This window comes from Amblyraja radiata, chromosome 37, assembly GCF_010909765.2.
Source record: "Amblyraja radiata isolate CabotCenter1 chromosome 37, sAmbRad1.1.pri, whole genome shotgun sequence".
Lineage (NCBI taxonomy): Eukaryota > Metazoa > Chordata > Chondrichthyes > Rajiformes > Rajidae > Amblyraja > Amblyraja radiata.
Window position 1 is genome coordinate 11812001 of NC_045992.1, and position 18591 is coordinate 11830591.

The window sequence follows — 18591 nt, forward strand, 5'->3', positions numbered from 1 at the left end:
TCGCTTGAAAGAGGGGTGAGAGGTTTCAGCAGACAGGGTGGAAATGGTAAAGGGAAAAATAAATGTCAGCAGTCAGTGAACATGAAGAGAAACAACTGGGCAGTTTGTGCAGCTTACAGCCCAGCAGTGTGAATATTGATTTCTCTTACATCAAGTAACCTTTGCATCCCCTCTCTCCGCCCCTCCCCCACCCTCATCGTCAAACTAGTTCACTGTCATCCTAAGATAGACACAGAAAGCTGGAGTAACTCAGCGGGACAGGCAGCATCTCTGGAGAGTAGGAATGGGTGACGTTTTGGGTCGAGACCCTTCAGACTGAAATATCACCCATTCCTTCTCTCCAGAGTTGCTGCCTGTCCCGCTGAGTTACTCCAGCCTTCTGTGTCTATGATTTAAATCAGCTTCTGCAGATCCTTCCTACACACTTCACTGTCATCCTGTTGAGTGCCACTGGCTGTGTAACTCGTTATTACCTACCCCACAGCCAACAATGGACCATTGTGGGCTCCACTTTTCCTTAATCATCGTTGCTTTTTGCATATCTTTCATTCATTCCTCCTAAGTACAGTCCATATCTCCGTTCTCCTCTCCCCTGACTCTCAGTCTGAAGAAGGGTCTCGATCCAAAACGTCACCCATTCCTTCTCTCCAGAGATGCAGCCTGTCCCGCTGAGTTACTCCAACATTTTGCGTCTGTCTTTGGACCTTTGGTCAAGCCAGTTGTGGGTTTCTGAAAGCTGTGTGTTCTGACAACTTGCCTCCGGGAAAATCTTTACTCCTCCATTGATCACAATTTAATCTGAGACATGTTATCAGAAAACGCTCTGCCTCACTGAATGCAGGAATCTAGCTCGTTGGCCTCAAGTATGGAGCTCTGTCGTGCAAGAGAAATAAGTAGCAGGGACAGTCATTTTGTTTTTCTAATCGGTTGCTAATGAAGCGTGGAAAATTATTTCAACAATCGTACTTATCGTGTCTTCCTCCACTCAGCCACAGAAATGTCAGATGGAGTCCCGTCACTATCATTAAACATTCATCGTTCTGCCACATTTTCCTATTATCGGTCCCTCTGAATAGACTACAGCAATAGCGAGGGAATCTATTATTAAAGTGCCGGGTAATTAGTTCTGCAAACTGGATCGGAGGGACCTGAGAGAGGTCTCAGCACAGCTGAGCACTGCACTGGCCTTGCACGCCAGGTCTTCAGCAGTCGAGGCTACAGTCAGCCTGAACAACTCGCCCATCCTTCATTTGGAGTGGTCTGGATAAGTTGGCAGTATAGGACCAACCACAATTGCCACGTGGCTGCCATGCTTCCAGCGGTACTGCCTATAGATAAGTAACTGGATGAATTCTCTTGAGCAAATCAGTCAGGCTCAGTGTAGGATGGGGCTATTAGAAGCAAAACAAGTCTGCAGAAGTCTGCAATACAATGAGAAAATGGTGCAAATACTCAGCAAGTTGGGCAGCATTTGTGGAGAAGCTGTTCACATTTCAGGTCAATGAACTAAAAAGTATAAAAAAGCAGGCTTATTTTAACTTTTTTCATGTTTAGTTTAGTTTAGTTTAGAGATACAACATATATAGACCCTTCAGCCCACTGAGTCCACAACGAACAGCGATCACCCGATGTATGTTATTATCCCACTTTCTCATCCAATCCCTACAAATTAGGGGTAATTTTACAAAGGTCAATTCACCGACACTCCTGTACATCTTTTGGATATTGGAGGAAATCAGAGCACCAGGTGGAGACTACCTTGGTCACAGGGAGAATGCGCAAACTCCACACAGCACCTGAGATCCGGACCTAACCCATGTCTCTGGCACAGTGAAGCAACAGCTATACCAGCTGTGCCACTGTGTCTGAAACATTAAATCAGCTGATCTGCCCATGGATACTCCCTGGCCTGTTGAGTAATTCCACCATTACTTATTTTCATTCTGTGATGGTGCTTTTGACTGAGGATTCATTTATAGCAGAAACAAAGGACTGCAGAGGCTGGTTGATCCACAAAAGTGCGAGAGTAGTTCAGCGGGTCAGGCAGCATCCCTGATGAACATGGATAAGTGTTGTTTCGGGTTGAGACCCTTCTTCAGAAGAAAGGTCTCGACTCGAAACATCACCTAGCCATGTTCTCCAGAGTGCCTGCCTGATCCGCTGAGTTCTTTCAGCCAAAGAAGGGTCTCGTCCAGAAACATCACCTAGCCATGTTCTCCAGAGTGCCTGCCTGATCCGCTGAGTTATTTCAGCCAAAGAAGGGTCTCGTCCAGAAACATCACCTAGCCATGTTCTCCAGAGTGCCTGCCTGATCCGCTGACTTACTCCAGCACTTTGTGACCTTTTTCATTTATTGCAGATTGTGATCTTTGGTTTGATAGATTTTAGCAGTCTATGTGTGCCATGCAAGCATTGCATAATGAAATGGTGGTTCCACACAGAATGGAAGCAAAGGCTGACTCTGTCCTCTCCCAACACCCACATGCATGCATGCTCTCGACAACTCCATTGAACAAGTAAAGGCAGGGAGCAGGGCTCACTTTCCTTGCTGGGGGTTGCTGCGACCTACAATTAAGTCTGAAGAAGGGTCTCGACCTGAAACAACACCCATTCCTTCTCTCCAGAGATGCTGCCTGTCCCGCTGAGTAACTCCAGCATTTTGTGTCTCCCTTCGATTTAAACCAGCATCTGCAGTTCTTTCCCACACCTACTATTAAGTGTTACCCGAGCAGCAACTGGGTTTTTAATTTAGAGATACAGCGCAGAAACAGGCCCTTCGGCCCACCAAGTCCGCACCGACCAGCGATCCCCACTACTCCACACACACTAGGGACAATTTTACACATACTTTTCTCCGGCAGAACAATGCTTACTTTGATTCATTCTATAATATATCTGGGCTACCAAGCATGCAGTCTGTATGATAAATGGTGCTCAAGTAATTTCTTATTGACATTGAAATTGCTTTAATGCACTGGACTTGGAATTGGACCTACCAAAATAAAATATGATCATTTTGATAGCTAATGATTCAAATATCATGTTACCCTAATTGAAATTAGGCTATTAATCACTTTTGTGGCTGATGCTGAATCAGTCTGCACTCGAGTTGATTAAGCAGAGTGAAAATAGATACAGCTGAGCTCTGTGTTTGCAAAGCTGATTGTTACTGATCCTCAACCATTCATGCTGAATGTGGCAGGCTTCTCTGATACAGCCCATTTGTTTAAGCATTTTGGTTATTACCAGGGACGGAAATAAACATCTTTAGTTCTTAGTTGTAGGTTTGGAGACACGATATGGAAACAAAGCCTTCAGACATATAACTCCAGCTGACTATCGATCACACAAGTTCAACGTAATCCCACTTTCTCATCCACTCCTTATAGCCCTGTCCCACTGTACGAGTTCATTCAAGAGTTCTCCCGAGTTTAAAAAAAAATCAAACTCGCGGTAAGCACGTAGCGGGTACGTCGGATCTCGGGGACGTCTCTTAGCGGCTCGTAACGCTAACGGCAGGTACTCGGGAAACACGGTAAGTTCGGGAAGACTCGTGAAGATTTTTCAACATGTTGAAAAATGTCCACGAGAGCCCCGAGCGCCTGCGAGCGGCCATTACCGTAAATCAGGGCAAACTCAGGAGAACTCTTTGAATGAACTCGTACAGTGGGACAGGGCTTTTACACATTTGGGGTAATTTACAGAGGCCAATTGACCTACAAACTCGCACGACTTTGGGATGTGGGAGGAAGCGGGAAGAAACCCCGTGGGTTTCATAACATATCTGGACTACCAAGCCTGCACTCCTCGTGTTAAATGGCACTCAAGAAATTTCTAATTGACATTGATCTTAATCGAACAGGGAGAGCATGTAAACTCCACAGAGAGCATCAAAAATCAGGAAAGAACCCGGGTATCTGGCGCTGTGAGGCAGAAGCACTACCAGATGCCTTCCTATTACCAGGGAATGCTAATGACCCTGTGGCGGGCAGCACGGTGGTGCAGAAATAGAGTTGCTACATCACAGCGTCAGAGACCCTGGTTCAATCCTGACTACGGGTGCTGTCTGTACGGAGTTTGTACGTTCTGCCCGTGACCTGCTTCAGTTTCCTCCCACACTCCAAAGACGTACAGGTTTATAGGTAAATTGGCTTTGTGCAAATGTAAATTGCCCCTATTGTGTAGGATAGTGTTAATGTGTGGAGATCGCTGGTCGGTGCGGACTCCGTGGACTGAAGGGCCTGTTTCCGAGCTGCATCTCTAAACTAAGCTAAACTTAGTACTATGGTCAGTGAAAGTGCACAGTGAAACAGTGACAACAAAGTGTAGAGCGATATTAAAGCATTTTTTCTGATCCAGTGGCTCCAGGGAAGTGTTTTAGATAATCCATATGTCATTATAAAAGTTCAAAAGCATGCAATTGGCCATAAACACCTTCACTACTTTTCATCCAAACTTTTGCTTGCTGTCAAAATTCCCCGTAATAAATCATCACAACATACCCTCTTCACTGTCTGCTGTCAGGGTACAGCTGTAGGCTTTGCTCACTTGAGCTCTCAATGAAATAGGTTTGTGCATTTGGAGAAAAAAAAGCTTTATATTCAGCAGCTGGTTACTGGCAATGGGTCTCCAGTAACTCGTGGACTGCCAATTTGATGTATTGCTTTCAGAAAAAACACTCAAATTTAGTGCATCTTCCAATAAAACCATATTTACTCAATCTGCCCCTAACCATTCACAAAGTGATACTGCATGGGATGATCAAACACAGTGATACAGCACACAGAGGTAGAGCACACAGAGGTAGAGCACACAGAGATAGAGCACACAGTTATAGAGCACATATTGCACACAGTGATAGAGCACACAGTGATAGAGCACACAGATAGAGCACACAGTGATAGAGCACACAGTGATAGAGCACACAGTGATAGAGCACACAGTGATAGAGCACGCAGAGATAGAGCACACAGTGATAGAGCACAGTGATAGAGCACACAGTGATAGAGCACACAGTGATAGAGCACACAGTGATAGAGCACACAGTGATAGAGCACACAGTGATAGAGCACACAGTGATAGAGCACACAGTGATAGAGCACACAGTGATAGAGCACACAGTGATAGAGCACACAGTGATAGAGCACACAGTGATAAAGCACAGTGATAGAGCACACAGTGATAGAGCACACAGTGATAGAGCACACAGTGATACACAAAGAGATAGAGCACAGAGATAGAGCACACAGTGTTAGAACACATAGTAGAGCACACAGTGATAGAGCACGCAGAGATAGAGCACACAGTGATAGAGCACATCGAGATAGAGCACACAGTGATAGAGTACACAGTGATAGAGCACACAGTGATAGAGCACACAGTGATAGAGCACACAGTGATAGAGCACACAGTGATAGAGCACACAGTGATAGAGCACACAGTGATAGAGCACACAGAGATAGAGCACACAGAGATAGAGCACACAGAGATAGAGCACACAGTGACAGAGCACACAGTGATAGAGCACACAGTGATAGAGCACACAGTGATAGAGCACACAGTGATAGAGCACACAGTGATAGAGCACACAGTGATAGAGCACGCAGAGATAGAGCACACAGTGATAGAGCACACAGTGATAGAGCACACAGTGATAGAGCACACAGTGATAGAGCACACAGTGATAGAGCACACAGTGATAGAGCACGCAGAGATAGAGCACACAGAGATAGAGCACACAGAGATAGAGCACACAGTGACAGAGCACACAGTGATAGAGCACACAGTGATAGAGCACACAGTGATAGAGCACACAGTGATAGAGCACACAGTGATAGAGCACACAGTGATAGAGCACGCAGAGATAGAGCACACAGTGATAGAGCACACAGTGATAGAGCACACAGTGATAGAGCACGCAGAGATAGAGCACACAGAGATAGAGCACACAGTGATAGAGCACACAGTGATAGAGCACACAGTGATAGAGCACACAGTGATAGAGCACACAGTGATAGAGCACACAGTGATAGAGCACACAGTGATAGAGCACACAGTGATAGAGCACACAGTGATAGAGCACACAGTGATAGAGCACACAGTGATAGAGCACGCAGAGATAGAGCACACAGAGATAGAGCACACAGTGACAGAGCACACAGTGATAGAGCACACAGTGATAGAGCACACAGTGATACACAAAGAGATAGAGCACAGAGATAGAGCACACAGTGTTAGAACACATAGTGATAGAGCACACAGTGATAGAGCACACAGAGATAGAGCATGCAGAGATAGAGCACACAGTGATAGAGCACACAGTGATAGAGCACACAGTGATAGAGCACACAGAGATAGAGCATGCAGAGATAGAGCACACAGTGATAGAGCACACAGTGATAGAGCACACAATGATAGAGCACACAATGATAGAGCACACAGTGATAGAGTACACTGATAGAGCACACAGTGATAGAGCACACAGTGATAGAGCACACAATGATAGAGCACACAGTGATAGAGCACACAGTGATAGAGCACACAGTGATAGAGCACACAGTGATAGAGCACACAGTGATAGAGCACACAGTGATAGAGCACACAGTGATAGAGCACATAATGATAGAGCACACAGTGACAGAGCACAGAGAGATGCAGCTGAGAAGGATGGAGAACAGAGTGACACAGTGCAGAACGTTACAGCATACTGATACAAACTTTTTAACCGACTGTGCTGCGCAGGCCTTTTGAAAGCACAATCCAGTCACCCCCACATTCCTACTCTTGCTCTTTGCTCATTGTCTGGCATTTGCTTTTCTTTCTAAGTATTAACCTGCGTTCCACTCGACAGTTGTTACTGAAGCTGTTTCCACAACCCCGTGCTTCAAACCATAATCATTTCTTGTGCACATTTTATTTCCCCTCATACACCTGTCTGTTTCCCACTAACCTTTGACTAAAGATAGACATAAAACGCTGGAGTAACTCAGCGGGCCAGGCAGCATCTCTGGAGAGAAGGATTGGGTGATGTTTCGGGTCGAGACCCTTCTTCAGACCTTTGACTAAAACAGCTCAGCTTTTCCATGAGGAATAGAAAATGTTAGTAGCTGTCTGTTCACTTAAAGTGTTTTTAGTTTTAATGGATTTAGTATCATTTGGAGCATCTAATTGTCAAGGCTCCTCCATTCTTACCATTACCTCTATTATTTAGTGTGTGCATAATGCGTTTTTTTGGGACTTAATATTCTTGGTTTAAATATATATATCCAAAAGAACATGCCAGCGATAGTGACCTCAGGGTGATTGACTCTGCTATCTATAACTAGCAACCTATGTAATTTCTATGCTGTTGCTGCAAAGATGCGTACAGACACTTGAAAGAACTGCGGACGCTGGTTTAAGATAGACAAAACTGGAGTAACTCAGCGGGACAGGCAGCGAGATAGAACGGGAGACGTTTCGGTTAACGAGACCCTTCTTCAGCCTGTACATATACATGAAAACGTACAAAGTATAAAGACAAAGTGTGGACGACAGATGGCACAATGGGCTAAGTGTTCGGCTGGCAACCGGAAGGTAGCTGGTTCGAATCCCGCTTGGAGTGCATACTGTCGTTGTGTCCTTGGGCAAGACACTTCACCCACCTTTGACTGTGTGTGTCCTTGGGCAAGACACTTCACCCACCTTTGCCTGTGTGTGTGGATGTAATTATGTGAAGCACTTTGGGGTCAATGCAAGTTGACTAAAAATGTGCTATATAAATAAAGACATTATTAAGGCAAACGGCAATTAGCTTTGGTAACCCACAAATAATTCTAAACCTGATACTTGGATATTTTCCCAAAGCATGTCTTCCTCATCCTGGTAAATTAATTCACTCTGCTAATGGTAGGATATATGAACAAGAGTGATAGAGTTTGGACAGACGATAAAGCTATTCACTGTACCTCAGTACACGTGACATTAACTAAACTGAACTGGACAGCGGAGTCTATATATACAGGGATCATATTTGACAAGTTTCTCACGAGGGAAGGTAGAAGCACATTTGTAATGTGCCCCACACAAGGGAAAAGCTGATTCCGTTTCTTTGTTCTCTACCTCATCCAGCAAATGCAACTACTTTCCATTCGTTCCGGCTTAATAACTTTCATCAGGATAAAATCCAAACCACTTCAAAGCCTGAACTCCATCTTCCACGGCTTTTTTCAACTTTACACACTCTGCCAAGCTGGTGTACTAATAAAGTCTCAGATACAATCTCTGTCTCAAGCCGTGTCAGACTCTGGCCCCTTGCTTTCAGGCTACCCAAGGAACAGACCTCAACAGGGCTACCTCTTGCATTCCATGTGGTACCACATTTAAAGATGACAAATGATCTTTATCTTTTGCCATCAGGAAAAATCACACTTCAATGCATAAGCTAGTAACCTATTAAGATATTATGAAAACGAATGTCATGTTGGTGAAAAGTAATTTTTTGGAAGTTCATGGTCATCTTCAATGCTTTAAAATTCAGCATATAATCAGCTTGAATAGTTCAATATTCAACAAGCAACTGGATACATTTATTCCAAGAATTAATTTTAAATTAATTCATTACCAACCTGAACGTGCATTTTGAAGAGGTGACAAAAGTAATCAATGTGGGAAGGCCGGTGGATGTTGTCTACATGGATTTCAGTAAGATATTTGCTATAGTCCCGTATATTAGACTGATCCAGAAGATCCACAGGATTAACAGTGAAGTGATTGTATGGATTCAGAGCTGGCTTACTGATATGGTGGAAGGACAATATTCAGGCACGAGGTCTGTGACTAGTGGAGTTCCACAGGGTATTCGCTGGGACCTCTGTTAGTTGTAATGTATATTACTGACTTGAACATAAACGGAGACAGCTTGGTTGGTAGGTTTGCGGATGTTACCTAGATTGCTGGGGTCACAGACTGTGGGGAAGGGTGTCAAAGCGCAGAGCAGGATAGAGTTCAGCTTAAGAAATGGACGGAGAAATAGCAGATGAGGTTTAATCCATGCAAGTGTGAGGTGTTGCACATTTGGAGGAAATAATGAACGGGAAAATATACAATTAATGGCAAGACCCTTCAACTTGATGTAAAAGGGATTTTGTATTCCAAGTCCATAATTAAAAGTGGCAAAACAGTGGTAAAGAAGACAGATGGTTTATTTGCCTTCACTGTTCGGGGCATTGAATGTAAGAGTCAGGAAATCAAGATGCAGCTTTATCGGACTTTTGTTTGGCCACATTTGGAGTATTACATGCACGTTCTGGTCGCCCCATTACAGGAAGGATGTAGAGGCTTTGGAAAGGGTGCAGAGGAGGTTTACCAGAATGATGCCTGGATCAGGGGGGTATTAGCTATAGGGAGTGTTTGGACAGTCATTTATTTTGCCCCCAACCCTGACAATCAGTCTGAAGAAGGGTCACAGCCCAAAACGTCACCTATCCATGTTCTCCAGAGATGCTGCCTGACCCACTGAGTTACTCCAGCACTTTGTGTCCCTATGCGTGAACCAGCGTCTGCAGTTCCTTGTTTCGACAGCTTGTATGCACAGCTCATCCATCTGTATGACTTATCTCTAAATGTTGGTCAAGCTCAAAAGATCGACTATCTAATTAAACATTGTAAACTGCAGATGCTGGAAAACTGCAATAAAGGCACTCAATACTGAGCACCCTCAGCAGGTCAGGCCCAGGCAAAACGCATGATTGAATAACTGGTAATCTTGCCGGCAGTGTGAAGGGTTTGGCAAGGTTGAACAGACCTGGCATCCAGCCTGACTCTCAGAGAAAACCAGTCAAGTAGAAACACACAAAAAAAAAATATTTTAAATCTTCTTTTCTGCAATGGTAGGGCCGTTCCATTCATTACACATGTATTACATTCCATATTGTATCAGAATAAGATGTGTCTAAAGAAATAAAGCACAAGATTATACACACACAGAATATAGAACAGTACATTTCAATGGCACTTGTACCGAGATAAAGTGAAATTCTTTGTTTTGAAAACAATTCAATAAAATCACACTATACATATGCACAATCAGAAATAGGTGTAAAGGTGTAACGATTGTAGTGTAAGAATAGTAGACTTCACCGAGGCAGTATAAGGTGTCCAAAGAAGGGTTTCGACCCGAAACGTCACCTATTCCTTTTCTCCAGAGATGCTCTCCGACCTGTTGAGTTACTCCAGTTTTTTGTATCTATCTTGGTTTAAACCAGCATCCGCAGTCCCTTCCTACACAAGGAGTTACCATGTTTCAGCGCCATCTTGTGCTCTGTAAGTTTCAAGTTCTTAACAGTATCTAGTCTTGTCTTGGCCTAAAAGACCCGTTGGCCTGGCAGTCGACTGGGTTGTTATTGCAGGAATTTCTGTCTTTTATTTAGAGATAAAAAATAGCTGGTAAACTGTAGAAATCCAAAATCTGAAGTGTGATTCATATAAGTGTTGCCTGACTTCTTTATGGCAAAATATAACATTTATCGCTCATACTCTTTGTCAGACATATGAGAAAATGCACCTGGATTAAAACAGAATTGTTAGTATTTGTAGCAGAGAAACTAAACTCAATTTCAATCGTGCATCTTCTTAGATATTAGCAATTCGCCCCCAGTACTAAGACTCCAGGCATTTAATAATGGCTGTCTGTGTTATTCCCACTCATTGTACAGAACATGTTTAATCGCCTGAGTGCAGGCGTCATTTAGGAAATGTTTAGTCTTTGTGTATATTACTGTGCCAATAGCATGGGGATCCACTTAAAATTCCTGTCTGCCTTCTCCTGAAGTGACACATTAGCTAATATCCTAACCTAATTTTCTTTCATTGGATTCTATGTAAAGCATCTTTCTAATTTGTCTTTCCAATTGCAGTAATCCTTTTCAAATAGAGTGTGCTGAGTTAGTAGCACATATACTTTGAACTCTGAAATTCAGTTTGATTAAAGTCAACGTATTTGATCTTGTATTGTCAGAGTTAGTGGTGGACTTTAGGAGGAGAGGAACACCCCTGTCCCCTGTCTCCATCAATGGTGTGGATGTGCAGTTTACCAGGGAGTACAAATACCTTGGAGTGTACTCGCTGAGGCCGTGTACAAGAAGGGACAGAGCCGGCGGTACTTTCTGAGAAGGCTCCGCTCCTTCAACATCTGCAGTTAGATGCTGCAGATGTTCTACCAATCGGTGGCAGCCAGTGCCATCTTCTTCACTGCCCTGTGTTGGGGCAGCAGGGCGAAGGCGGTGGACGCCAGTAGGATTAACAAACTCATCAGGAGGGCTGGCTCTGTCCTGGGGGCGGAGTTGGGTTCATGGGAGGTGGTCTTGGAGGGGAGGAGGAGACCTTCAGCAACAGACTGATTCCACCAAGATGCAGCACAGGAGATCCTTCTTCCCTGTGGCTAACTGTACAACTCCTCCCCCTTATGTCGTGGGGTAGACTGACTCCCTACCCACCCCATCCCCCCCCAATCTTTGCACATCCCCAATCCTTTCCACTCTTCACTTTCCTTTCATGCTTCAAGTATTTTGTGTTTTATGAATGTTGGCAGATCAATTTCCCTCCTGGGATAAATAAAGTTCTATTGTGTCGTATCATCTTGCTAATGTAGTCTCTTTTTATCCATAGGGTTCTATCCAACTGCAAGGGAGTCAAGTGAATGAGTTTGCAGCAAACCCTGAGGAGTCCAGCAAACACCTGTTTGAGATCGTCCCGGGTAAGAACATTGAACCTGTTGCTCTGTTTCTCTGTCCGTAGTTGAGGTGAAAGGTCCTTCAATGTCATGGTTCATTTTACATGTTCTTTTCCTGGCATGATCTTAATGTTACCATCAGATCACTTTGTCATCAGTGAACCATCTCTTAAGTGTGATCTTATGCATTGAATATCACCCTATGGAAATGGATCTCCAGTTTTCAACATAATGGATCATTTGCTTTGAATGGTGATACTTACTTTATGTTAGGTATATTAAGTGTATTCACAGTCACTTACATCATATTACTGTGCCAGAATATAATTTTAAATTCTCCTTTTGTGATCTCGAGTCATTTATACTTTCTTTGTCAGACAGAAACCTGCTTTCACATTTATTCCAAATCAATTTTTTACCATCAGTGAATTAAAGATATTGGTGGCAATTCCTCCAAATATCTGTTCCACCTTCATCATCTTTTTTTCTCCGACTGTTTGGAGAATGAGCAAGAGTGTCCCAGTTAATGGTGGGCCCCTGGGGAGTGGTTTTGAGCAGAGCTGGGTGTGGAGGTGCATGGTCCCTTGAAAGTGACCTCACAGGTCGACAGGGTGGTTATCAAGAAGACTTTTGGCACATTGGCCTTCATCAGTCAGGGTATTGAGTATAGAAGTTGGGATGTTATGTTACAGCTGTACAAGTCATTGGTGAGGCCGCTATTGGAGAACTGAGTACAGCTTTGGTCCCCTTGCTATAGGAAGGATGTTGTTGAGCTGGATAGAGTGCAGGGAAAATGTACAAGGATGTTGCCAGGACTTGAGGGCCTGAACTATAGGGAGAGATTGGGCAGCCGAGCATTTTATTCCCTGAAGCACAGGAGGATGAGGGGGTGATCTTATAAAGGTGTATAAGACTACGAAAAGAATATTTATTCTGTGTGATGCACAGTCTTTTATCAAGATTAGGAGAATAAAAAACATTGGTTTAAGGTGGGAGGGAAAAGATGTAATAGGAACCTGAAGGGCAACTTTTTCACACAGGGTATATGGAACAAGCTGCCAGAGTGGATAATTGAGGCAGGTATTATAACAATAGTTATAATAATAATATATAATATATAATAATATAACAGAATTCCTCCTCATAGGCTCCAAATCCACACTCAGCAAAATCAATAACCCCACTCTCACCATCGACGGCACCACTGTCTCCCCATCTCCCCAGGCCCGCAACCTTGGCGTGATCTTTGACTCCACCCTCTCCCTTGAGCCTCACATCCGCCATGTCATTAAAACCTCCTTCTTTCACCTCCGCAACATCGCCAAAATCAGACCCTCTCTCACACCTCTCGCTGCTGAAAGACTCATCCATGCCTTCATCTCCTCCCGACTGGACTACTGCAACTAACTTCTCCTTGGCATCAGCTCCACCTACATCAACCGACTCCAACTGGTCCAGAACGCAGCCACCCGACTCATCACCCACACCAAATCCTGGCATCACATTACTCCAGTCCTCAAACAACTTCACTGGCTTCCCATCTCCCACCGGATCACCTACAAAATCCTGGTCCTCACCTACAAAGCCCTCCCCCATATCTCACTGACCTCCTCTCCCCCTACCAACCCTCACGGTCCCTCAGATCCACATCAGCTGGTCTCCTCTCCATCCACAAATCCAACCTCCGCAGTTTTAGGGACAGAGCCTTCTCCAGGGCAGCTCCCAGGCTCTGGAACTCCCTCCCCCAACTGATCCGCAATTCCATGTCCCTCACCATCTTCCAGTCCCGCCTCAAGACCCATCTCTTCACCTCTGCCTATCCTTAGCCCCACGTCCCCCTCCCTTTTCATCTGTGCTTGAATTGCCTCATATTGTGTTTTGAATTGAATTCTGTCTTTAATTTGTGTATTAGTCATGTCTCTACTATTTATTTCATTCCGCTTACATGTTTTTCCTCTACTTGCTAAATTTTTGTAAGGTGTCCTTGAGACTCTTGAAAGGCGCCCATAAATAAAATTTATTATTATTATTATTATAGTTAAAAGACGTTTGGACAGATACATGGATCGGAAAGATTTACAAGGCTGGCTGTACGGAGATTGTACGTTCTCCCTGTGACCACGTGGGTTTTCTCCGGGTGATCCAGTTTCCTCACATATTCCAAAGACATACAAGTTGGGAGGTTAATTGGCTTCTGTAAATTGTCCCTAAAGTGCAGACTAGTGTGAGTGTACGGGGTGATCGCTGGTCGGCGTGGACTCAGTGGACTGACAAATATGTTTCCACGCTGTATCTCTAGGTCTAAAGTCTCCTCTATTAAAAAAGCTGGAGGCGAGGAAATGAAATTTAATCTTAAGTAAGGAAGTGTAATCACTTCCTTGGTGAATTCTAGTTGTCCACTCGATTGGCTTGAAGTAGAATATCTTCTGTGGCAGGTTGTTCCAGTCAGCTGTAGCCCAATCCCCTGGGGTGCTATCATCCACTGGCACTAACTCTGGTCACTAACTGGTGCACCAATTGAGGTTATTAAGCTGTCGGCGTTGCTATTACAGACTGCATAGCCTCTGCTGTCTACTTATTTGATTGCTGCACTCTCAGCACGGAGACCAAACCGTAATAAGAAAGATGTCTGGGCAAACTAATGAAGTTAATCTTGATTCATGGAAACGCTTTGTATCAGATTCCTATAATTTAATTCAGCGACGAGCCTTATCGAAGACGGCCCCTTTACCCGAGAGGGCAGCACAATGATGATTATGCAAAGATTCTATTCACTGACTATCTGGCAGGGTGGACTTTGTTGCGTTTATTCCTGTCGTGACCCTAATTAGAGTGTCACGCAATGGAACTGAAAGGTCCAAAGGAGCATTTACCAGGCAGAGGCTGCTCGAGTATGATTCATTTCAAGGGTTGCTCAATATAGGCCAGTGTCTGACTCTGTCTCGTGCACTGCATCTTCTAATGATATTACGAAACTGCGCTCAGAAGCACTTAACATTCTTGTGAGCCATCAAAGCAATTTTCCCCATTCCTTTTTGTAGCCAAATGGTAAACATTTTAAAAATGGATTTATGATTATGCTGCACATCATGCACAGAGGAAATATCTTGTTGCACTAAATATACCATAGAAACCACAGCAAATGCAGCCATTAAATCAGGCTATTTATAGTTGGGACAATCAATGCACACTGTTTTTCTCTTTTATATTATATCCTGATAATGGGGTATAATGGCAAGGAGTATGTAAAAGGTAAGGTAAATGATAGTTAATGATATTCAACCAATTGTGGCTTCTTAGGGCGGCATGGTGTTTAGTGCCTCTCCTCATAGCTCAGGTACCTGGCTTCAATCCTGACCTCGCTCGCTCTCAGTGTGGAGTTTGCATGTTCCTGTTCCATTCACACTTCCCAGCTGGCAAGTTAATAAGCTGCAGTAAATTATTTATCCTCAGTGAAGGAAGAAATCAAACAAAGGCTAGTTTATCGGCATGTAACGTGCAGAGGTACAGAGAAGTACGGAAAGTGGGAAGAACCAATGTAATTACTGTACATGGAACCAGTGTTGGCTTTCTACTGCATTGTATTAAATCCAGAAATACTCTCCTTATTTTCCCCCAACCCATTAATTACCACTCTAGTTTCCTCGCCAATCAATACATCAACCCTTTGGTAAATTATATCATGTTTTTTATCTTGATATTACTATTAAAATTAATTCATTATCTAAGAACTTATAAAGCTGTCCTAACTTTGTCCGCAGTTTAAATCTACAATTACTTCTGCTGTAGATCATGCTCTTTCCTCTGTTTAACCAGACTTCCATCAGAGCTATATGTACAATGTATTTCATCATATTATTTCTCACATGCAGAAAGACTTCTCAACTATGCTCTAGTCACCTCAGGTCACCTTACATTGAGGAGGAGATACAATAAATTAGAACCGAAAAATGTGTCATTTGAGGCATGTTGGTTGGTGAGAAGGAGACTAATGGAGGCATTGTGCGTAGGGATGCGGATGAGAATTTAAAGCCCTGTCCCACTGTACGAGTTCATTCAACAGTTCTCCCGAGTTTGCCCTGATTCGAACTCGGTGATTTACTGTAATGGCCGCTCACCAGTACTCGGGGCTCTCGTGGACATTTTTCAACATGTTGTAAAATCTTCACGAGTCTTCCTGAGCTTACCTTATCAATGTATCTTCCTCTCCACAGACATCAGTCTGAAGAGGGGTCTCAACCTGAAACGTCACCCGTTCCTTCTCTCCGGAGATGCTGTCTGCCCCACTGAGTTACTCCAGCATTTTGTGTCTATCTAAGGATGAAATAATGCCTTGGAAGGATTCAAAGACAGGATGGTTGCAGAAACGTGATCTGAACCATGCATTTGAAAAGTAAAGATAGGCACAAAAAGCTGGAGGAACTCAATGGGTCAGATAGCATCTTGAGAGAAAAGGAATGTGAAGCTTTGGGTCGAGACCCTTCTTCAGACAGAGAGAGGAGCAGAACTGCTCCAAAGCAAGCAAACCTTGAAGAGATTTCATAGAGGAGCAGACGAAATGTGTAAGAATGAACTACAGATGGACACAAAAGCTGGAGTAACTCAGTGGGTCAGACAGCATCTCTGGAGTTTTGGGTCGAGACCCTTCTTCAGACCTTAAAAAGTGAAGAGGATATGGAAGGGTGGAGAGATCGAAAAATACAAGATCATTTAAAAAATAAAATGAGGCCTTCAGGAGAGAAATCAGAAATCATATGAAGGAAGTTCGCCCATAAACAAACATTCCATTTATCAATTTTTGTCCAAGTGTATGTAATTCTTTGGACTCTGTGTCTTTCATTACAATTCTACTTTTTGCTGTAATACTGAACCACTCTCCATTGAAATATTGTACCAAATGTCAATGGCACATAAGGATAAAAAGTGCTGGAGTAACTCTGTCAGCTACTCTGGAGAACATGGATTGATGATGTTTCAGGTGGAGACCCCGCTTCAGGCTGTCAACAACACACATTTCCCAATGTTCTCAATTTCATGTACTATACATTTCCCATAAAGCATTTATTGTGCAGGAAATTGATAAATTACTGTATAAATGTGGAATTCTCCACCACTAAAGATTGTAGATGAGTTTTCAAGTCCATTATGTTGTCTTGAATAAGGGTAAATGATGCAAAAGTAGGGGAAGTTTCTCCCTGAATCAGCCGTATGGTATTAAATAAAAGTGCTGGCTCAAAGTTTGAAATGCTCTTTCCTTCCTGAGAGTGTTTTTAAGTCAATCTACAGAGAATCAGTGGGTCGCTGAGGCAGGAAAGGTAGAGACTGAATGTCGGAAGAATATAAATGCACTATTGTGCGACCTGGGAATGATAATGCTGGGATGTTAAAGCTGGAGGGAATGTTTGGGAGAACATTGGTGAGATTAGCCTTGAGATGAAGACTCAGTGAAATATTGTAAAATCTCAGCAGATCTGTGGAAGGAGAAGCAGTAAAGCAGTAGATTGCTCCTGCCTCTACAGATGCTGCCTGGCCTGCCGAGGCTTTCAGCATTTTTCTGTTTTTATTTCTGATTTCCAGTGTCTGCAATTTGTTTGATTTTCTGAGTTTTTGAGTTTAGTTTTAGTATATTGTCACATGCACCGAGTTTCAGTGAAATGTTTTTTTTTGGGGTACAGATTCAGATGTTGGCGGGGATGACACTTGGGAAAGAGCTGACTCGCTGATCAAATGCATATGGATGTTAAGGTTGAGCTTCAAACTCCATCCTAAAAAACACACCCACGCACTCTTCGAAATGTACCACCAAATTTCCATCATCAGTGGATCAGAATTCTGCAACTCACTTCTCAACAGCATTTGTAGAAAGCAACTGCAGATGCTGGAGCATACCGAAGACAGACACAAAGTGCTGGTGTAACTCAGCAGGTTAGGCTGCGTCTCTGGAGAGAAAAGATGGGTGATGTTTCAGGTCGTGACCCTTCTTCAGACTCGAAGTCCAAAGTTCTTCAGTCTGAAGAAGGGTCCCATCCCGAATGTCACCCATCCTTTTTCTCCAGAGATGCTGCCTGACTCATTTAGTTACTCCAGCACTCTATATCTATCTTCCCAACAGCATTATCAGGTAGCCTTCACCACAATGGCTGCACAAATAGGAAGGTTTCGTACTTCCTTCTGAAGGATAATTCAAGATGGACGATGCATGATAGACCTAATGTAGTTTTAGTTTAGTTTATTATTGTCACATGTACCGAGGTTCGGTGGAAAGCATTTGTTTAAACAAAGTACAAAGGGCAATAATATGGGCAGCAGAAGAGGAACAACTGATGTTCGAGGAGAGCTTGATGTAGATGTTGATGTAGACAAGGAGGAATGAAGGATGGTGGGGTAGCAAAGAATGGCCATTCTATGTGTGCTTTTGAAGCTGTTTATTTTTATCTACCTCCAGTTGCTCCCTTCTCATTAGGGACTATCATCATGTGCAAACATTTTGCAAAAGGTTTCTGTTTATAAAGGAAATTTGCACATAGCTGGCATCATGAAATTGAGCAATATAACTTTAAAATATCATTAAAATGATGACAAACAATTAAATGAGGAACACTCTCCATAAAATGTCTTGCCCCTCAATTTTCGTGCCACGTGAGTTTCACAGTTTCAGCCTCATTAAATAAGCTGACCCCGTTCACATTTCTGATATTTTTTAGTTATGTTCGCCATTTAAGAAGCTGGAACTCCAAAAATAAACAACAATTTGCAAACTACAGTAAAGGGCCTGTCCCACTTTCACGACCTAATTCACGGCCTCTGCCGAGTTTGACCTTGACTTATACTCGCAGCATGGTTGTCACGAGGTCTTAGGAGGTCGTAGGTAGGTCGTAGGT

The 18591-nt window shown here is 43.4% G+C and overlaps 1 protein-coding gene across 1 annotated transcript in view; it reads left to right on the plus strand.

Moving 5' to 3' along the window:
* The window catches only part of arhgap22 (Rho GTPase activating protein 22), a 248890-nt gene that overhangs the window by 41001 nt on the left and 189298 nt on the right, over positions 1-18591 (plus strand). The window contains exon 3 of the mRNA XM_033012859.1: positions 11647-11734. Coding sequence (XP_032868750.1) covers positions 11647-11734 — 88 coding nt within the window. The remainder of the gene's footprint in view (positions 1-11646; positions 11735-18591) is intronic.